This window comes from Clytia hemisphaerica, unplaced genomic scaffold (assembly GCF_902728285.1).
Source record: "Clytia hemisphaerica strain Z4C2 unplaced genomic scaffold, Clytia hemisphaerica genome assembly, whole genome shotgun sequence".
Classification (NCBI taxonomy): Eukaryota; Metazoa; Cnidaria; class Hydrozoa; order Leptothecata; family Clytiidae; genus Clytia; species Clytia hemisphaerica.
Window position 1 is genome coordinate 1,280,013 of NW_027103564.1, and position 18,864 is coordinate 1,298,876.

The following is an 18,864-nucleotide window of genomic DNA, read 5'->3' on the forward strand; positions in this document are numbered from 1 at the left end:
AGATAATCGAGTGTATCAAATAAATCAATCCTCACGGCGAAATATTATGCTTTTTTTCCCATTCCCACTGAATTTTCTGACTAGAAGAAAGAAAGAGAATAGAAATCCTAAGCCATAAAAAATATTGGAACATCAATTTCCATCAAGTTTCAGTCCGTTACTTTTTTTCCCACTGGCTCAAAAAATCCCACCGGGTCTGTGAGAAGGGGGTGTTTTCTCGTTGGTTGCGAATTTAAACACCATCAAATAATCGAGTGTATCGAATTGGCTGTTGACTTCGAGTTAACCTGAGATTAGATCCTGATTGTTTTCTGCAAACCACGCTCAAGCTCTAAAGGGATGGGTAGAAACAAAACAATCTGACGAATATGCAATCTCATTTTCTGTATATCAAACTGTATAAGTCATTCGATTCGAGTTAAATACAGTTATCAGTTAAAGTAACCCCGATACACGGGTTGCAAAATTATATCAGTACAGTCAAAACATGTGATTACTCGAAAAAATTCACGATTTTATTCCCATGTTACTTGCTTCACAACTTTAAATGCTTGATAACTTAATTCGTGTCAATTAATTTCGAACTAATCAGAAATAAATGTCATGTAACAAGCACATAAAAATTTCGAATAAAAGCGTAATTTGTCTTCAGAGTTTAATTTTGCAACCTGTGTATGAAAAATATCTGATTATTCTTTCAAACCAGTAAATAAAGCAAGGCAACACATTATGAAATATCCAACAATACTTTGTTTGTTACTGGTACTTATTACTGCAAGATTGACCAAAGCAAAACAACCACCACCAAACAACAACACTAATCAGACACAGCCTACTGAAGTGCCGGAATGTACTGCTGAACTGCAAATCGATTTAAACGATTGTCCTGGCAACACAACCAGAAAACTTGAGAAATACAATGCATTGCCAATATGCCATGATAACACTAATCCTATTTGTAGAGTCAAGAGACGATTTTTTGTTACGGATGCAAAGCCATTTTCAACGATCCTCGTTCCAAGTAAGTCTAATTATACACATTTTCTTAATAAGCAACTCCGGGGAAAGGCACTAAACAGCCGACGGGGACGTGTCGCCAGAGTTTCAAAAGTGGATCCTGTCAGAAATGAATTTTTGGTAAAATTGGGACCCTGTCAAAACTAAAAATTTTCACTCGGAAAGTTGAACCTATTAGATACATATTTTGAAAAATAGTAAATTTGGGACCCTCTTTGAAATCTCAGAGTCTAAAAAAGGGACCCTGACCCCCCAGGTAAGCAACTCCAATATATGGGTCAGACCTGGGATTACTTAATAGCTTTCTAGCTTATTTTCCGAAAAATTTGCTTTGATCACCCCTGATATTATACAGTGGAACCTCCATAACCCAAATCTTTATTACTTGAAAGCCCTTCCGTTAACAATTCCTTACATAGGAATTAACATGGTCATAAACATAGTCTCAATAACACGAAATTATTATAGCTCGAATAAATTTGTATTTTCCGTGGGTGTTAGTTGAGGGTGAGTGAGACTCCAATGTACTTTATGCTTATTGGGGTAAGGACTATCGTTTGTCACGACTACGGTTAGATTATCTAAAAAGCTTTTATTTTACTTTACGAGAAGTGGGTTCCTCACAGTTCGAAGCACCGAAAAGGCTAGAGACGAATCTTCAACCTTTAGCAAGGAAGAAAAAGGAAGCCTTAAGTTTGCCCCGCATTTAGAATTTTTTTTTGAAAAACACACGGGTCGTCACGTGTTCTGGATGGGAAGTAAATGGCTTCATTTCCCATCCAGAAGCTCCAAATCTAGCTCCTTCTCGGGGTTTTGAAATAAATGGTTTGAACCTCAAAGGTCAATTTTGGCTAATATCCCCTGTATCTCCTTAAGAAGTGCTCATAAGGAGATGAAATTTGGTATATAAAGTCTCCTTATAGCAATGTAAAAGTAGGAAAAAAGGTTTTTTGATACATCAAACTCTTCATCAGTTATTGGGCACTTTCGTTTTCGAGAGATCCCTCTATCCCGTCCTCATCCCGGTTGAGATCCCTCTAAATCGGAATCAAGATAATTCCGGATAGGAAAGTTCTAGAGACTTGAAAAGTTAACATAATGTACTTATATTTGTCCTCTAAAGGATAAAAGAAAAAGAAAGCATTTCTTCTCAGTTAATTTCCTAAAATTTGGCTAAAACAAGGAAATTTGAATCCGATTTATCCAATCTAAGATCGCCGTGCTTTTATTTTTCTCCTCTAGGATTCTTCATGGGTGAGATATTTCCGCTCTGTTGTTCCTGCAAATCCAAATTCTACAATGGAACAGGTTTACGTTCAAACAAAGAAACAGGTAATGTAAGATATTACAATAACAACACAGAAATGTTCGGAGATTATCGAAATATAACCAAAGATGTTGGCATATTTGATATCATTCTACCAATATTCGGTTCAACATCAGCCACCAAGTTATACGGTCTGCCTTTTACACCCATGTTTGAAATGAGTGAAGCAGTCTTTATGACTAATCATTTAACAAGTGAAGAACGACTAGCCAAATTGTTGTTGGGCCTCTACACTTTGGTTCCACTCCTTCTTATTTGTTTGTTGTTATCTTTCATCGCTGGAGCTGTTGGTTGGTTATTGGTGAGTATCTTTACAACCATATTGATACTAAGCTTTTAGACACCTCTTTCTTGGTGGCAGGACCCATTGCCTCCCTGACAATTGCCCACAGGACCTATTGTCCCGTGGGTAATTGTCTTGGGGGTAATTGTCCTAGAATCCTCTTTCTCACAGACTCCCACTGCAAAAAAATTAGCCAAAATATCGTGCCCAGTGGAATGTTTTACTCTAAATTGTGTCTCCACTAAAACTAAGCAAATAAATCATCACTGCAAAGTATTGTGCTATTTCTTCCATTCTTTGATTTTTCTGACTTGAAAATATTTGGAATTCAAATCCAAAGCCATAAAAAATATGGGAATATCAAGTCTATCATTCTTACCCCCTCTGGCTACTGGCTTACTGGCTTACTGTGCTGTCTGTGAGAAAGACGTGTTTTCAGGGGCAGCTCAGAAACTAGGACGGAGCTTTTATTGTACAGCTTCTTAACTTTTGATCTTTTGAATAAAATTCTGCACACAAGAACCTTCTTATTTGTTTGGTTTGTTATTTTTCGTCGCTAGACCAGTTTGCGTACTATCGGTAAACAGTACCTTTTAAACTGAAGCAACTTTAGTGTAGTGGTAGAGCATCCAGCTACGGTGTGCAAGGTCAATCCTCGGCCAGGTGGTACTTGATGCCTCTCAGCAAATAAAATTAACAAATCGCCCAATAAAAGTGACTTTATCGCCCGAACTTCAAATTTCGAAAAACAAGGAAAAAGGCAAAATTCTTAATTCATTTTGACATAGATTGTACTTGAATTTCTTCATAGGAAACAAGAAAAAACACAGATGAATTCAGTAGAGTTTTTCATGAAGGAATTTTCGATGGGTTTTGGTGGAGTTTTGTTAGCATGACCACCGTAGGGTAGGTTCAGTTTACTTTTGGTTTTTATACTATTCGTTTTTTCTGTACCAGAGTGTATTTAGCGTGGAGTTTTGTTAGCATGACCACTCTTGAGCAATACACGTTTTTTAATTTCCTTATTTGACTTATACAATCAAGTCTGTCTCATTCGAACCTGTTTATTCGAATCTTCCTTACTCCATTAGCATAATATCCGAATATTTTTACATCATCAGTACGGTTGGGGGGAGGCACTTAGGCGAATAAAGGGTACGGGTATGTGCCACCCTTATGGGTACCTTTTTTGGACTTCTAAAGTCCCACTAAGGGATGGAAAATCAGAAAATCAAATCTCAGTTCCATTAAAGGATCGGAAAAATAGGAAATTTAAATTTTTTGTCCCTAAAAACATCGAAAGTTCGTCTAGTTAGTCCCAATAAAGGTAGTAAAATCCACAAAATTTTCTAATTGTTCCACGAGGATTGAAAGATGAGCGGCAAACCCCCATCATCTCGAAACCCTAGTACCCCCAGGGTCGAGATTGTACGGTTTCGAACACAGTATAGACACCAAAAAAAAAAAAAAAAATGGAATGAAAGATGTTACCCTCCACTATTTTCATTGGAACAGAACTACTCCCCTTCTCTACTCCTGAACATTCTTAAACCAATTTAAACATTTCCTATCCTTAACAAAAATATGCTAAAGAATCGTAACGCCTGTACAATGGTCCTAGAGAGAGTTAATTATAGTTCCTTTCCTAATCTTGTTTTCTTTCTAGAATTTTGTGAAAAAATCTGTGTTTTATGAATCCGAATGCATGAATGTACCCATGCACCTTTGAAGCGTGAGAGGACCGGGTAGAGAGTAGCGAGAAGTCTGGGGAAAGAAACGGTGCGTGCACAATCACGTGACTCAAACACGTTTTTTAGATTGCGTACTGTACATAGTTATCATATTTTTACATTCTTAAAGCATATTCAGTAGCGGAAAGACGACTAAAGTTTATATCTAAAATCTTCAATGTTTCTACGTTTTTACTGATACTCATGATCCAGAACTATTAAGAGTTAAGAAGATTTTACAGACTGGGTTATCACTATCGATATACATTGCTAAGGGTTCATTCGCATAAAGAATTTCTTCCCCAATGTACGTGGTAAACAAATTACATAAAATCAGAAATATATGTTCTAAATTCTAAGGCTTATGTCATAAAACTGGTTAACTGATGATAAATGCATTTTCTAAAATAGCATCTTTTGATCAAAAAATTATTTTTCATCATTTCAGTTACGGTGATAAAGCGCCAAAAAGTCTTTCCGGTCGTATTTTCTCCGTCATTTGGATATTGGCCGGCATTACAATCTGTTCAATGTTGACTGCTTCTTTGACCAGTGTCGTTACAGATGCAGCAGATTCAACACCAAAGACACTCGAATCTGGAGACAAGGTAACCCAGCTGGCACACAACGTTGTTTCGACGTCAATTTAATGTTCACAACGTCCATTTAACATTATATGAACGTTGAAACAACGTTGAGTGCCAGCTGGGTAATACAGTCAACTCTCTCTAATTCAAATCTCCATATACACCATAGAAAATGTCCTAGCATTACCAGGTAATTTGCTTATGTGGTGCGTATCTTCTAAAGGCCGGTCTACACTTTGCGCGCGCTGCGATTGCACCTTTTGGCTTCAATAATTTTTGCTTGGAAAAAAGATTACGTCATAAAAATGTAGCGCGTACTCGAAAATCTAAATTGAACACATTTCAACTTTTTTCAACCGTTAACTCAGATCGCGCCAATGAAGTTGCTCTATTTTTCTTTTGACCAATCGTGTAGAAGCTTCGCTCAAAAAAGTGAGATCGAAGCGCGTGCAAGTGGAGAACGGCCTTAAGTTAGGTTAGTTACATGGAGCAGCGTGGTGGGTCGTCCAGAGCTTAGACGACCTGGAAGTACTTTTTCCCAAAGTCGGCTTTTTGGGACCACTTTCGCTTGGAAAATCTTTAAGGTTTTAAAATATCTAAGGGGCGTAAGGGGATAAGGGATCAGAGATTCCTTTTGGCGTCCATTGCCTCTATGCCAAGACGCTAAGTACTATAGCTTAAACACAATTACAGTGGTGTCAAATTAATCGCAGTGGTGTCAAATTAGGGGACAAGCTGGAGTTTTTACAAGCTCTTATTTGATTGGTTGGTCGTTAAGATGTAATAAAAGAATCTTATTACTTTTTCTAAAGAACGCGTCATCTCTATCACTTTAAATGACCAATTAGTGAAGTATCTTGTAAAAACTCCAGCTCATCCCCAAATAAGAAACATGAAATTTATGAAATATAAAAAAATTTTCATATTTAAAAATTTACTCAGGTTGGTGTGTTGAATCATCGAATGTTTGAAGTCAGTTTGGCAATCGAGAAAGGAGCAATACCAGTCAAATGTAAGAACCCAGCTGACACACAACGTTGTTTCAACGTTCATCTAACGTTATATGGACGTTGTGAATATTAGAAAAACGTTGAACCGACGTTGTGTGCCAGCTGGGAAGTATTGGGCTATTCCAGAAAAAATTTACCTTCTATGTTGAGTAGGTCTTTTTCGGGAAAAGTGACACCCTGGATTTGTTTTCAAATTTTTAAGACCCCCCTGGATTTTTCTCTCATTTTTTAAACTACTCTGGATTTTCCTTCTCAACATATGCTAACCACCCTGGATCTCCCTCCTCAACATATGGTATTACTACATTAGATTTTTACACTAAGAAATCCGGACCACCCTAGAGTTTTTATATTCTATGCCACTCTGGATGTCACAGGGGGTACAGACTATTTCTAGAATAGCCCATTTTCAAAGTAGATACATTTGTCTTCACATTTTTACTGTAACACTTAACACTTCACACACTTGTAAAACGTCACACTTTTGGCTCATAGAAAATGCTAGCCAGTTTGCCAAGGTATGAGCAGCGGACATGACTTTAAAACAAATTCAATTTTCGAAGAAGGCTCATGTGCTCACGTCCCGAAAAGATGTCACAGATCCGATGGCGGATTGGCGGTCGCTTACCCGTAAGCTTTAAAGGGGCAGTCGTGGCACTTTAACTAATTTATGAAAAAGCAAATTTCTTTGTAATTCAAACAAAAATATATATGTATTGCCCAACCAAGTCAATTTTGAATCAGACATCTGTAAAAAATATTTAAACCATATTTTTCAGTTGACTCGGTAGATGATATGCTCAAAGAGATGAAGAAACCAACTGAAGAAATAGGTTAGTCAAAGTTTTCCAGTTGACAGATTGAATCTAACAATTTTTTTGCTTTCATGTTTAAAATGTTCCAAATTATAGCGATAAACTTCTAATCAAGCATTTGTGTGAAAATAACGCGGGCCACAACAGGAAATAAGTGGCTTCAAATTCAACATAAGAGATTCGACATTCTGGTCCTCAATTTATTGAAATTAGAAGTCAAATCGTGTTTTTGTTCATATTCATATTTAATATTAAAATTGCAGACTAGAAGAGTACCCTTTTGGATGTGATAATAATTTCTCCTCCCTTAAGACAATTTATAACCGAATTTTAAAGGGTTCAATTATGGGATATTTATCGTTGTAAACCCTTATCCGGGGTGGTTTGGCAATCGTTAAACCCCGGGGGAGGGGGCAGTCAGGTAAATTGACCGACGGGTATTTGCGGCGGTTAAGGGTATGTTTTTCAAAATATCAGAAATGCACTGTAAGGGTGGACTTTTGATAAATGCACTGTAAGGGTGGAAATTTCAACAAATCTGGGAAAAATTGCAAATTTTTGCTCGAAAATGTTGATTTTTTTTTGCTCTAAAAGAGTTTAAAATTTAAAAAATGCACTGTAAGGGTATGAATTTCACCGATTTTTTTTGCACTGTAAGGGTGCGATTCTAAAAGCCAATTTTTTCGCCGCACATACCGTCAGTTGGTAAACCCACTGCCCCCCCCCGGGCGTTAAACACACACCCGTGGTGCAGTGGAAGAGCGTCAGGCTAGATATGCAAGTTCCAGGGGCCAATCCCTGGCCGGACCATACCAAAGAGTTTGTACATAGTAAAAATTGGTACTCGATGCCTCTCTGATTGATTCTCAGAAGTTCTAGATAGGATCAAGGGAAAGTGTGAGAGAGGAGCCTTCCGGCTTCAACTGCGTTCACATACTAAATGTACTAAACTTACTTAAGTTCATATTCTTTTTATAAGAACATCTAAAATTTTTGAATCCTTCAGATGTTCTTAGCTTTTTGCGTTTTAAGCCTAAAAATGTTCTTATCATGTTCTAATTTTGACTATTTTGTGAATATATTTGATCATTTTCTAAAAAAATAGGGTGTTTTTGAGTCCACGAAGCCTTAAAATGTTCTTAGCTTGTTCTTAATATTTTTGCCAGCGAAGCCTTATGTTCTTATATAGTTTGTTTTTATAAAAAAAACGTGTATGCTAATCTCCTTTGATCTTTTTACAAAGGTATTGCTGGAATTTTGGTCGATCCATACTTGCGTTCTCTGGACCCAAACAGATGGACATCCTTTCAAAAGTCAACAGTGGTCTGGCAATCGAGCTCAGTGAGCTATGGTGCACTTTTCAGCAGTGACGCAGATCAAAACTTCTTTGGTGAAGCTATTAAAGATAACAGATTGGCTATGAAATCGTGTTTAATGTATTCAGGGCTTATGTTAGCCTCAGTGAGTATATCGTATTAGTTCGTATAAACGCCCTCTTCTTTTGAACGCCTCACTCGGATAAACGCCCTTCCTAAAAATCCAAAAATTTACGCTTGGAGCGTTTATTCGAAGTAATCACAGACCATTACAAAACGGTAGTATATAATAAGTACGAATCCATTAGTGGATGCTAGCAGCCTAAAGTAATACGATATTTGATACTGAATTCAAATATACACCCCTGCCTTAGTGCGCCCGTAAAATTCTTTTCCTTGATTAGAATGAAAACTCTTAAAAAAAACAAAAACAATGAGGCTCAAAATCGCCAAAAAAAGATAATTTAAGAACAATGCTGAGCATCATCAATCAACGAAAAGGTCAAGTTGTAAAAATGTAGAACCTAAAACACCTCAATTTGACCCTATAAGCTTATAAAAATAAGAATTGTAAGAATACAGGATAAGAACAATTTGAGGTTCAAACATTATAACTGTTCTAAATTGTTGTTTTTAGGACCTCACTTCTGAAGATTCAAGCAACGGATTGCTATCTTTCGAGAACGAACTATTCATCCCATTCCTTGCAGTTTGTTTGGGCGTGGTTTTGTTTGTATGCATACTGGGAACTGGACATGAGTGTATGAATAAATTAAAGAAAAAGATGAAGATCGATTCTGAAGTTGGTAAGTTGAAAGGCTCTGACCCTCTGAGTTCAAAGCCAAAGAGGCTTTATAGACGGAACACTTGTTTCCCATCTGACTGAACAAAAAATTCATTGCCAGATTCTGAAAAATATTCCACTTGAAAAAAATGCGCTTCATCCTTTTTGATTTTATCTATAAAATCATTCTTCACATGAAATCATTGCATCAAAAGTTAGACCCTCTGGAAAGTAGCTCCAAAGCTGCTTTTGGATCGCCGATAAATTCTCTTTATAGGAATAATTTTATAGATCAACGAGGCTCAAAACCACCAAAAAGGGAGAACAATTTAAAAATCATGCTGATAGCCTAGAATTACTCAATTTAAAAAAATCGATCCCGATGGTTCAAAACAACTTTTGTTGCTGTTTTTCTACTTCCATATGGAGACTTCCCAGCCTTTTGCGTTTTACTCTATTCTTGGGAAAAGCAAATGCAATAAATTTACTCTGTTTGTTTTTCAGATCTCCGAAAACAAGATGGGGATACCAATCAGATGAAAGTCGACGTTCCAAACAGCACCAGAAAAGATAAGGATGAAATCAAAGCAAATGTTACGCCATTCTTTTAAAAAATGAGTTTTTACGATTATTTGTAACAGATCTTAACATTGTTTACAAATTGACTTTTTTTCGGGTGGAAGATGACGGTTTGGTACAATGAATAAGACGTATAAATAAACCAGTTTACAGTGCAATGGTGTGGATTTAAGACAATAGAGCAAGTACGTCGGAAACATAGGAAGGAATGTAACGCTTGTTAAAAGACATTGGAATTACAATTAAAAATCTCTTCATCTGATATGTTTGACATGGTCTAAAACCTGTTTACAAGTTCACAGTTGATTGAAAAACTTTCTGTTTTTTTCAAGATTGAAACATAGACTAACTCTACTGGAACCAGTAGCATGATGAATTGACAAAAACTGAGGATTAAGATTTGGATGAGCCAATTGACTCTTACAGTATTACATCCATGTGCCACTGACTCGATGGGAAACCCCACCCCACCAGAAAATTTGACCAAATTTTCGTATTCAGTGGATAAAGTGGATAAATTAAAATTTAGTCCCACTTGGAAATAGAAAGTCAATAGAAAATTCCTAAACCATCCCGATTGGAATTTTTTGTGCTATGAACAAAACACCCTTCTCACAACCCCACTGGGAATCCTTCTCATTGGAAAAATTGGCCGAAATGTCGTCCCCGGTGGAAAATCATACTCTAATTTTCATCCTCACTGAAAATAATCAAATAAACTAATCACCAATGCAAAATATTATGCTATTTTTCTCATCACCACTGAATTTTCTGACTCAAAAACAATGGAATTCCAATTCCCATTGAGTTTTGATCCGCTGCTTTTACCCCCACTGGCTGAAAAAATCTCACCGGGTCTGTGAGAAGGGGATGTAACAATAGAAGTTCTATCCCCATCAGGTCTCGATATGAAATTATTTACCCCCATGTGATAAAAAGTTCTACCAGGGCTGTGAGATAGAGATTTATTATTCATAACCACAAAAGAAAAGAACCTGATATTTTTGACAACCAAGACTCAACCAGGAATGTCACGAACTGTGTCGAAAAATAATGGTTTTTAGACAATAATTTTTGGAGCAAAATATATGTTAAGGATAGCTTTAAATATTCTTTTATACGGCTCTGTTTATCCAATCTTGTAGGCCCCTCATGAAGGGAATCTATGGAAAGAAAGCTGATAAAACTCGCAAAACAGAAGTTAAAGAATTCAGTCAAAAGTTTGCTGGTTCTTACAAAAAAAAGTTTATAGGTGTTTCTTTATAAGAACATAAAGCTTCGATGGCCAAAATGTTAAGAACAAGTTATGAACATTTTAAGGTTTTTTGGACACTTAAACACCTATATACTTTCAAAATGGTGAAAATAAGAACATGTTAAGAACACTTTTAGGCTTAAAACTCAAAAAGTTAAGACCATCCGAATGCTTCAAAAATTTTGGATACACGTTTTTTTTATTAAAACACCTAAAATTTGGCTGAGCCTGGATATGCTTATTTTTTTAGCAATTTTCAGCCTAAAATGTTCTTAAATGCGTTCTTAATTTTTCAGATTACTCTAAATCGACAATATCATGCAAAATAAAGAGCACTTAAAATTGGTAAAATTTGATTCTCAATTTTGGAAAATCCATCCCTAAGTTCGGTTAAAACTGCTTGAAAAGAGGAACAAATTGTAGTTTCTTGTCATTTTTTTCCAAACAGAGGCTGGGCGTGTTCTTACGATGTTCTTAATTTTGCGATAAATTTCAGCCTGAATGTTCTTATAAACTGGGTTCTAATAAAAAAACGTGTATTCATACAAAAAAGTGTATCGATTGGGGGCGTCATATTGAAGATTCAATCAGTCCGAAAATACATGTTTTTTTTTTATAAGCAAGTGTATGCCCCTTGGTCAGGCTCGTGTATGCTTAAGTTTTCAAAGCATCCAGGCATAGGTTATGCTTATTATATGCTTATGATTTATGAATCATGCCTCGAGCCGAGCTTTTAGTGAAATTTCAGAAATTTTGTAGAAATTTGTTCCGATTTTGGGAGCAGTGGAATGTAGGAAACCATGGAAAGTCTTTTTTACTTGACCTCTACCAAACCTTTTTTAAAACAGATAAAAATGACAACTGGAAAAATATTTCCGGCTGACATATATGCTTATGTTATGTTTAGGAATTCTGCAAATCTGAGCCTTCATATGCTTATAAAGCGTTATGCTTATAAAAGAACATGTAGTCAAGTTTTGCAATTTAGGTAAAATGTTGGTAAACTGTTGCTATGTTTTTTCGATAAACATTAGACCGACAAGGATGGATCGTTTTAAATGGAGATTGAAGATTTTAACCACAAGATGAATGAATAGTATCTTTTTAGGATATCTGTTTTTTTTAAAATACAAACAAACTATATAAGAACATAAGGCTTCGATGGCCAAAATATTAAGAACAAGTTAAGAACATTTTGAGGCTTTTTGGACCCTTAAATACCTATTTTCTTAGAGAAAATGGATTCTCTCAAAATGCTGAAAATAAAAACATATTAAGAACATTTTTAGACTTAAAACTCAAACAGTTAAGAGCATACAAAGGCTTCAGAAATTTTGGATTGTTCTTATAAAAAAACGAGTATTTATGCTCATGAATGCTTATCAATATTATATATTATCACTTGTAGATTTCTCACTTTTTGATTTTTTGCTTTTAATTATTTATAATCCCTTTTTCAGCATGAAAATAGATTTCATGAATAAAATCCAGAAATTTTGAAACTAATTATTCTAAAGCTCATTATATCTTTTTTCATGGATTTTGTGATCAAATTTTTGTATATATCTTCTCCTTCTTTTTGCTAATAAATTTTCACTTCATATATAAAGATATGTTTTTTGGATAAAGTGTAGAAATTCAACTGATTTCTTTATTCTGCTAAACTATCTTGCAGCAAGGAAATTTGGTGCCAAACCTGATGCATACCTTTTGTCCTTCTTGGGACCTATTCCCAACTGGCACACAACGTCGCTTCAACGTTTTTCTAATATTCACAACGTCCATATAACGTTACTTAGATGAACGTTAAAACAACGTTGTGTGTCACTGTATCCTGGCTAGGAAGAGGCTGTATATTCGTTTAGATAAGTTTGAGTTAATTTTTGTAATGTTTTTCTGTTTGGTATTATACGCTGGTCTTAGGGACAACTCATTCTCTCTCACAGACCCGGTAGGAATTTTTCAGCCAGTGAGGATAAGAAAAATGGACTGAAACTCGATATGGATTGATATTCCCATATTTTCTATGGCTGGGGATTTCATTGTTTTGTTTTTAAATCACAAAATTCATTAGAAATGGGAAAAAAAAGAAAATATTCTACAGTGAGGGTTGGTTTATTTGATTATTTTCAATGAGAGCTAACAAAAAGGAAGAAGATTTCCTATCTGGGACGATAATACTTTAGTCAATCTTCTAGTGGGAAGGATTCCTAGTGGGTCTGTGACTGTGAGAACGGGGATCTAGGTCACTTGTCACAACCCTTAGCGGGGGTTGATTGGTCAAATGTAAAAAAGTGATCTTGTTTTTTTATTCCAGATTTAACATACTCATGAATTTGAAACAAACGCTTAAAATAAAACCAACTTTTGTTTTTATCATACTCACATACTTATATCACCAGTCTAACGCTCAAGGACCTGGTGACAGTGGCGGTAGTACAGGACCGGGTGGCGCCGGTGGCTCTGGGCCTGGCGGTAGCTTCGGACCACCTGGGCCTGCCGAGCCGCCTGCACAATGCTCCGGTGCTATTCCCATGACTTTGGATGAATGTGAAGTTTTAGGAGATCTTAAAGATGCTGCCCTCAATGCTTCTCAAACGACGACAGATCCATTCCGTGATCCTTCCATACCGGATTGTGATGCAAGTATAGATTATAAGCTCTGTTCATCAGATACGAATGTTTCAGTGATTTGGAATGAACCGTATTCGAACTTCTTAGCACCAGGTAAGTCATCGTTCATTTCAGCAATTTTTTAATCAAAGGCCAACTTAGACTACACAATATATTGGCAAACAATATCCGACAATATATTTTGCGGACCGTAATGTACGAAGCGAACAACATGTGCTTTATTATAAAAAATCGATTTTCTTTCAGTAAACAATCCCCCTATATTGTTGGAATATTGCAAATGAAGCTGACAATATATTGCAGACTCCTTTTCAATATATTTTCGGCTCTCGGCACTTTATTGTCATAATATTACCTGGCAATATATTGTGTAGTGTATGTAGCCCTTTAGACAAAATCATAAAAAATCATCAACTAACCGTTTCAAATGGTGGCTTAAATAGGACCTGTGTAGGATAGGAAAGGGGTCTCTGTCAATGAATTATAAGCCCGAAGGGCTAGAAGCGAATCTTCTTGGTAGCTTTTGAAGCCAACAAATCCTACCAAAGTTGCACGGCCTAGCGCGGTCTGCCTGGTTTTTACACAAATGGCACATCAAAACTAAAATCTACCGCTAAATTTCGAAAGAAACATCACTCGAAAACAAAGGAATGGCTAGATTCAATCTGTCGTCAAAAAAAAAGGGGCATAAAATACTTCACTTTTTCTTGCCTGAAAAAGGTTAGAGATTCGCTTCTAGCCCTTCGAGTTTATACTTCATTGGTCTCTGTGATCATTCTACCGAAAAACTTTCTCCCGTCACTTACCAAGCTAGAAAGCACTCAACGTCAAAACAAGGTCCATTTGACATTCATAACGTCCAAATAACGTTATATGTACGTTAAAACAATGATGTGTGGTCGCTTACCTGATGCTTAGACTTAATTGTACACTAACTCACTTTTTCTGCGTCAGTCTAGGAAAAAGTCTGTCGAGAGAATCGTCATTTGCCTCGTATTCAACCAATTACCATGGTAATTATGTCCCTTGAGACATAAAATGATTTTTTTTAAATAGAAATTAGTTTTAATAAAATCCAATGGGAGTTAATCACCATGCCAATAATTTCAAAACGAGGCAATTGATGTTGGTGACGTAATTTATGAAAAGGTCTATCGGTTTGATATCCTCCTGGGAAACGGCTGTCAGAGAAACATTTATCAAGGAATTATAGAATCGAGGAAATGTTACTCTGTACCAGAGTGTAGATCTCCAAACTCGCTCCTTGTATATTATCAGCTTTTTCTTTTTTAATGATAGAGCTAAATAATACTCTGAGAGGAGCAACTCGCATCAGCCAACACCAGGGTATTCTTTGACGTCAATAAGTAACGTAAATAAAGTCTGGGATACACGGGGACGAGGTTGGTTTATCGCTTGTAGTACACTCTGTGCGCATTGTCTGTTTGATAAAAAATTCCCGTACGGAAACCTCTGCCATGAAGTATGATTTTTAAATAGCAACACTTTTCTCATCGTCTCCCCTCTTTCACCAACACTCCATTGCAGCGGTCGATTTGAAAAATCATGAGAGAAAACAATGACAACAGACCCTCTACGGCAATTAATTTTGAAATTAGCCGTAAATAATGGGTCTGTGTACAGACAAAGAAAATGTCCGTTAAGGAAAAATTTGTGATGGATCAACCATTGAGAAACCATTCTATAGGTATGATGTCTTGTTTTATGGGGGAATAATGAAAAGAAATTATCTTACTTTTAGTTTTACTTCTGACCATGATTCAACCATACTGTTGTCAATGTAATAAAGACAATCGACCACATAGCAAACATTACGACAACCTGACCCAGTATTTCAAGCCCTTATCTGAAGACCATAATGGTTAGTTATTTCCCACTCACGATACACGGGTTGCAAAATTACAGGGTGTCCCGAAAAAAAGTATCGAGTTCGAACATGATTCTGAGACCGTCATCATGATAAAAAACTTTCTTTACGTTTCATGACGTTTCATGACATTGCAAATTTAGTGAAACACACACAAGAACTTTCTTTCTATAGAAGTAGTACGACTCGATACTTTTTTCGGGACACCCTGTATATCAATGCAGTCAAACATTACTTGATTACTTGAAGAGAGTTCACGTGATTTTTTTCCATGTTACTTGGTTTACAACTTACATCTGATAACTCTATTAGTGTCAATAAATTCGAACCAATCAGAAATAAATGTCATGTAACAAGCACATAAAAATTTCGAGAAAAAGCGTGATTTGACTTATCAAACATTATTTTTGCAACTTGTGTATTCTAGACATTCTAGGGTGAACATTAATACACCCCTTTGTCACAGACCCGGTGGACCCCCCGCCCGGTGGAAAAATAGGCCAAAAAATCGTCTCCTGTGGAAAAAATACCCTACATTTTCAACCCCACTGGGACATTGCCTTATGATTCTATCCCCATTGAAAATTGAATGGAAAAAATTGGACTCCAAAACTATCCTGGAAATCCTGGAAATTTTGAGCTACAAACAATAGATTTTCTATCCCCATTGGGATTTTGATAGAAATTTTCATCCCCACTGAGGGAAAAGGTTCCACTGGGGCACTGAGACAGGGTGTGTTAATGCAACGTCAATGTTAATGGTTATTTTTATTAGCCTTCTCCTCTGCTGCAAAATCTTGAAAATTTTATTTACACGTTTTCTTAAGAAACTTACTTTTAAGAAACATGAGGCTCAGAATGCCTAAAAACTAAGAAATAATTAAAGAAACATGCTGAGACTGAGAATGAGAAAATACCATTTATTAATTCGGTTTTTTTTTAAAAACCTTCCAATCAAAACAAATGTTGTTTTGTCTTTGCATGGAAAATAAGTTGATTATGTCAAAAAGTTTAAAAACATGTAAGAAACATTTAAGGCTCAAAAGGCTGATTTCTTAAGAAACATTGAGGCTGCTTGATAAAACTAGTTTCTTAAAAAACGTGTAGATCTTATTCTCTTCGAACCTCGAACATACGAAGTTCTGGACACTGTAAAACCAAATTCCGCATTTAAATCCCTTCAATATAATTTTGTTTAGGTCGTGAATTGGTATTTCCCGTTCTCGGGCCAACAAATGGAGACACTAATGATACACTATATGGCTATTACTTTACACCCATGTACCCTTTGGAAGGTGCAATCTTTTTGACTAAGAAGGCTGAAAGTGACGATACACTTTCTGCATTATTGGATGGTATTTTTGGTCTTTTCCCACTTTTGATCATCTGTTTGTTGTTGGCCTTTTTAGCTGGATTTGTTGGTTGGTTGATGGTATGTTCAGGAAAATTTCACTTGACTAAATTTTAGCCAAAATAAAACTCTCATAAACTCACTACAAAATAGTTTTGCATCTTAATATATATGATCTCTAACACCTATTTCTCACAGACCCACTGGGACTCTTTCCCACTGTAAAAATTAGCCAAAATATCGTCCCCGGTGGAAAATTATAAGCCAATTAATTTTTATCCCACTGATAATCCAGCTGAATTTTCTGTCTTGAAAGCAAAATAATTTAAATCCCACCCAATATCAATCCAAATCGACTTTCAGTCAGTTATTTTTACCCCCCCCCCCCCACTGGCTGATAAAATCCCACCGGGTCTGTGCCATAGGTGCGGTTCAAAATTAGGCCTTTGAAATCGGACCCTTACAGTGAAGAAATTTTTTTGCAAAATTTGAGCAAATTTGAGTGGGAAATTGACCCTTACGGTGCATTTTCTTGAAAGTTTTTGACCATTTTCAGACCCTTAGAGTGCAATTTTTCTCATCTTTGCTGATTTCAACCCTTACAGTGCACTTTGGGAAACTTGGAAAAAATACCCTTAAGGGTCGCACGCATGGTAGGTTATTTACCTTGAGTGTCCCCCCCCGCCCGAGGTTTGATATAACCTTTTAATTCACATCTACTTATATTGCATATTGAGAAAAGTTAAGTTCTCCATTTCAAATTTAGGAATCACGCAGCAACACAGAGGAATTCCGAAAACCTTTCATCCATGGAATCTTCGATGGTTTTTGGTGGAGTTTTGTCAGTATGACAACCGTAGGGTAATATACGTTTTTTATAAGAATAAACTATCCTGCCTTTATAAACCGTTGGGAGGGGGGTAATTAGGCAAATGGAGGGTACGATGTGTGCCACCCTTAAGGTTACATTTTTTGGATTTCCAAAGTCTCGCTAAGGATTAAAATTTCAGTCCCACTAAGGGTCGGAGAAATAGAAAAATTTCAACTTTTTTCCGGTGGCGGAAAGATCGAAATTTGGTCAAAATTTGTCAAATTTGTTTCAATAAGGGTCGTGAATTTCATAAAATATGCCCGTGGACTTTACAATAACATATTTAGAACATTTTAAAGCTTTATGCGTACTAAAATACCCAATTTCTTAGGAATTGCAAAAAAAAACTAAAAAAAAACCTCACAAAATGGTAAAGACTCAAAACTCATTGAAAACTTATTGAAACAAATTTGTCAAATTTGTTTCAATAAGGGTCGTGGATTTCACAAAATATGCCCGTGGGCTTTACAATAACATATTTAGAACATTTTAAAGCTTTATGCGTACTAAAATACCCAATTTCTTAGGAATTGCAAAAAAAACTAAAAAAAAAACCTCACAAAATGGGAAAGTTAAGAGTATCTTAAGAACATTTTTAGACTCAAAACTCAAAATGTTTAGAGAACATATTGATTTAAAGGTTAAAAACTTGTAATACAAGGACCTAGAATAAAATAGAAATCTAAATTTTGAGGTTGTTACTAAAACGAAAATACCAAGCAAAAATCAAGTTCAGAAAACAAATTGAAACCACAATATCTGAATAAGAACCTGATATATCCAATAGACCTTTTCGGAGTTTTTGATTTTTCTAAAAAAGCGATGCATTGTGGGATTGTTTCGAGTGTATTACCAATGAAGTATAAGCCCGAAGGGCTAGAAGTCAATCTCCTTTGTAGGATTTGAAGCCAAAAAATCCTACCAAAGTTGCGCGGCCTTGAGCGGCTCGCCTGGTTTTTACACAAATGACAGATTGAAACTAAAATTTACCGCTAAATTTCGAAAAAAATATCAATCGTAAACAAAAGGATCGCTAGATTCAATCCGTCGTCAAAAAGGCCGACGCATTTTTTAAGGCTTCACTTTTTCTTGCCTGAAAAAGGTTAGAGATTGACCTCTAGCCCTTCGGGCTTTAAACTCAATGTGTATTACAATAGAAATCTCTTAGGGATTCCTCGAGGGAATTCTATTGTAATACACTCGAAACAATCCCACAATGCATCGCTTTTTTAGAAAAAGCAAAAACTCCGATAAGGTATATTGAATATTCAATGTTTTTGACCAATTTATATAATGTTTTTTTGTTTTTGAAGTATTATTAGGAAAAAAAGTTTCTCCGTTCATTTCTGAACTATGATAACGCTCTACCAGGGTATAAAGCACTCTTTTGAATCTAAAGTCAGTCATAAAACAATGT

General features: G+C 36.0%; 2 protein-coding genes across 2 annotated transcripts; both read left to right on the forward strand.

The window, feature by feature from the left end:
• Positions 1-688: 688 nt before the first annotated feature.
• On the forward strand, positions 689-9,760 carry LOC136800920 (uncharacterized). The gene is made up of 9 exons (XM_067057532.1): positions 689-1,021; positions 2,260-2,645; positions 3,439-3,533; positions 4,806-4,965; positions 5,887-5,956; positions 6,734-6,787; positions 8,013-8,230; positions 8,723-8,891; positions 9,374-9,760. The coding sequence occupies exons 1-9, from the start codon at positions 730-732 to the stop codon at positions 9,478-9,480; spliced, it is 1,551 nt and encodes a 516-aa protein (XP_066913633.1). The 5' UTR covers positions 689-729; the 3' UTR covers positions 9,481-9,760.
• A 3,264-nt stretch (positions 9,761-13,024) lies between these two features.
• LOC136800889 (uncharacterized) lies at positions 13,025-17,441 on the forward strand. Its single transcript, XM_067057499.1, has 4 exons — positions 13,025-13,430; positions 15,100-15,219; positions 16,425-16,657; positions 17,343-17,441. Exons 1-4 carry the CDS (start codon positions 13,034-13,036, stop codon positions 17,439-17,441), a joined length of 849 nt encoding a protein of 282 aa, XP_066913600.1. The 5' UTR covers positions 13,025-13,033.
• Positions 17,442-18,864: the final 1,423 nt, after the last annotated feature.

Coding starts and splice junctions, on each gene's coding strand:
- LOC136800889 (XM_067057499.1), top strand. CDS start 13,034: ATGAATTTGAAACAAACGCTTAAAATAAAACCAACTTTTGTTTTTATC. Junction 15,220..16,424: donor CTTATCTGAAGACCATAATG/GTTAGTTATTTC, acceptor AATTTTGTTTAG/GTCGTGAATTGGTATTTCCC. Junction 16,658..17,342: donor GATTTGTTGGTTGGTTGATG/GTATGTTCAGGA, acceptor TTTCAAATTTAG/GAATCACGCAGCAACACAGA.
- LOC136800920 (XM_067057532.1), top strand. CDS start 730: ATGAAATATCCAACAATACTTTGTTTGTTACTGGTACTTATTACTGCA. Junction 1,022..2,259: donor TTCAACGATCCTCGTTCCAA/GTAAGTCTAATT, acceptor TTTCTCCTCTAG/GATTCTTCATGGGTGAGATA. Junction 5,957..6,733: donor AGGAGCAATACCAGTCAAAT/GTAAGAACCCAG, acceptor CATATTTTTCAG/TTGACTCGGTAGATGATATG.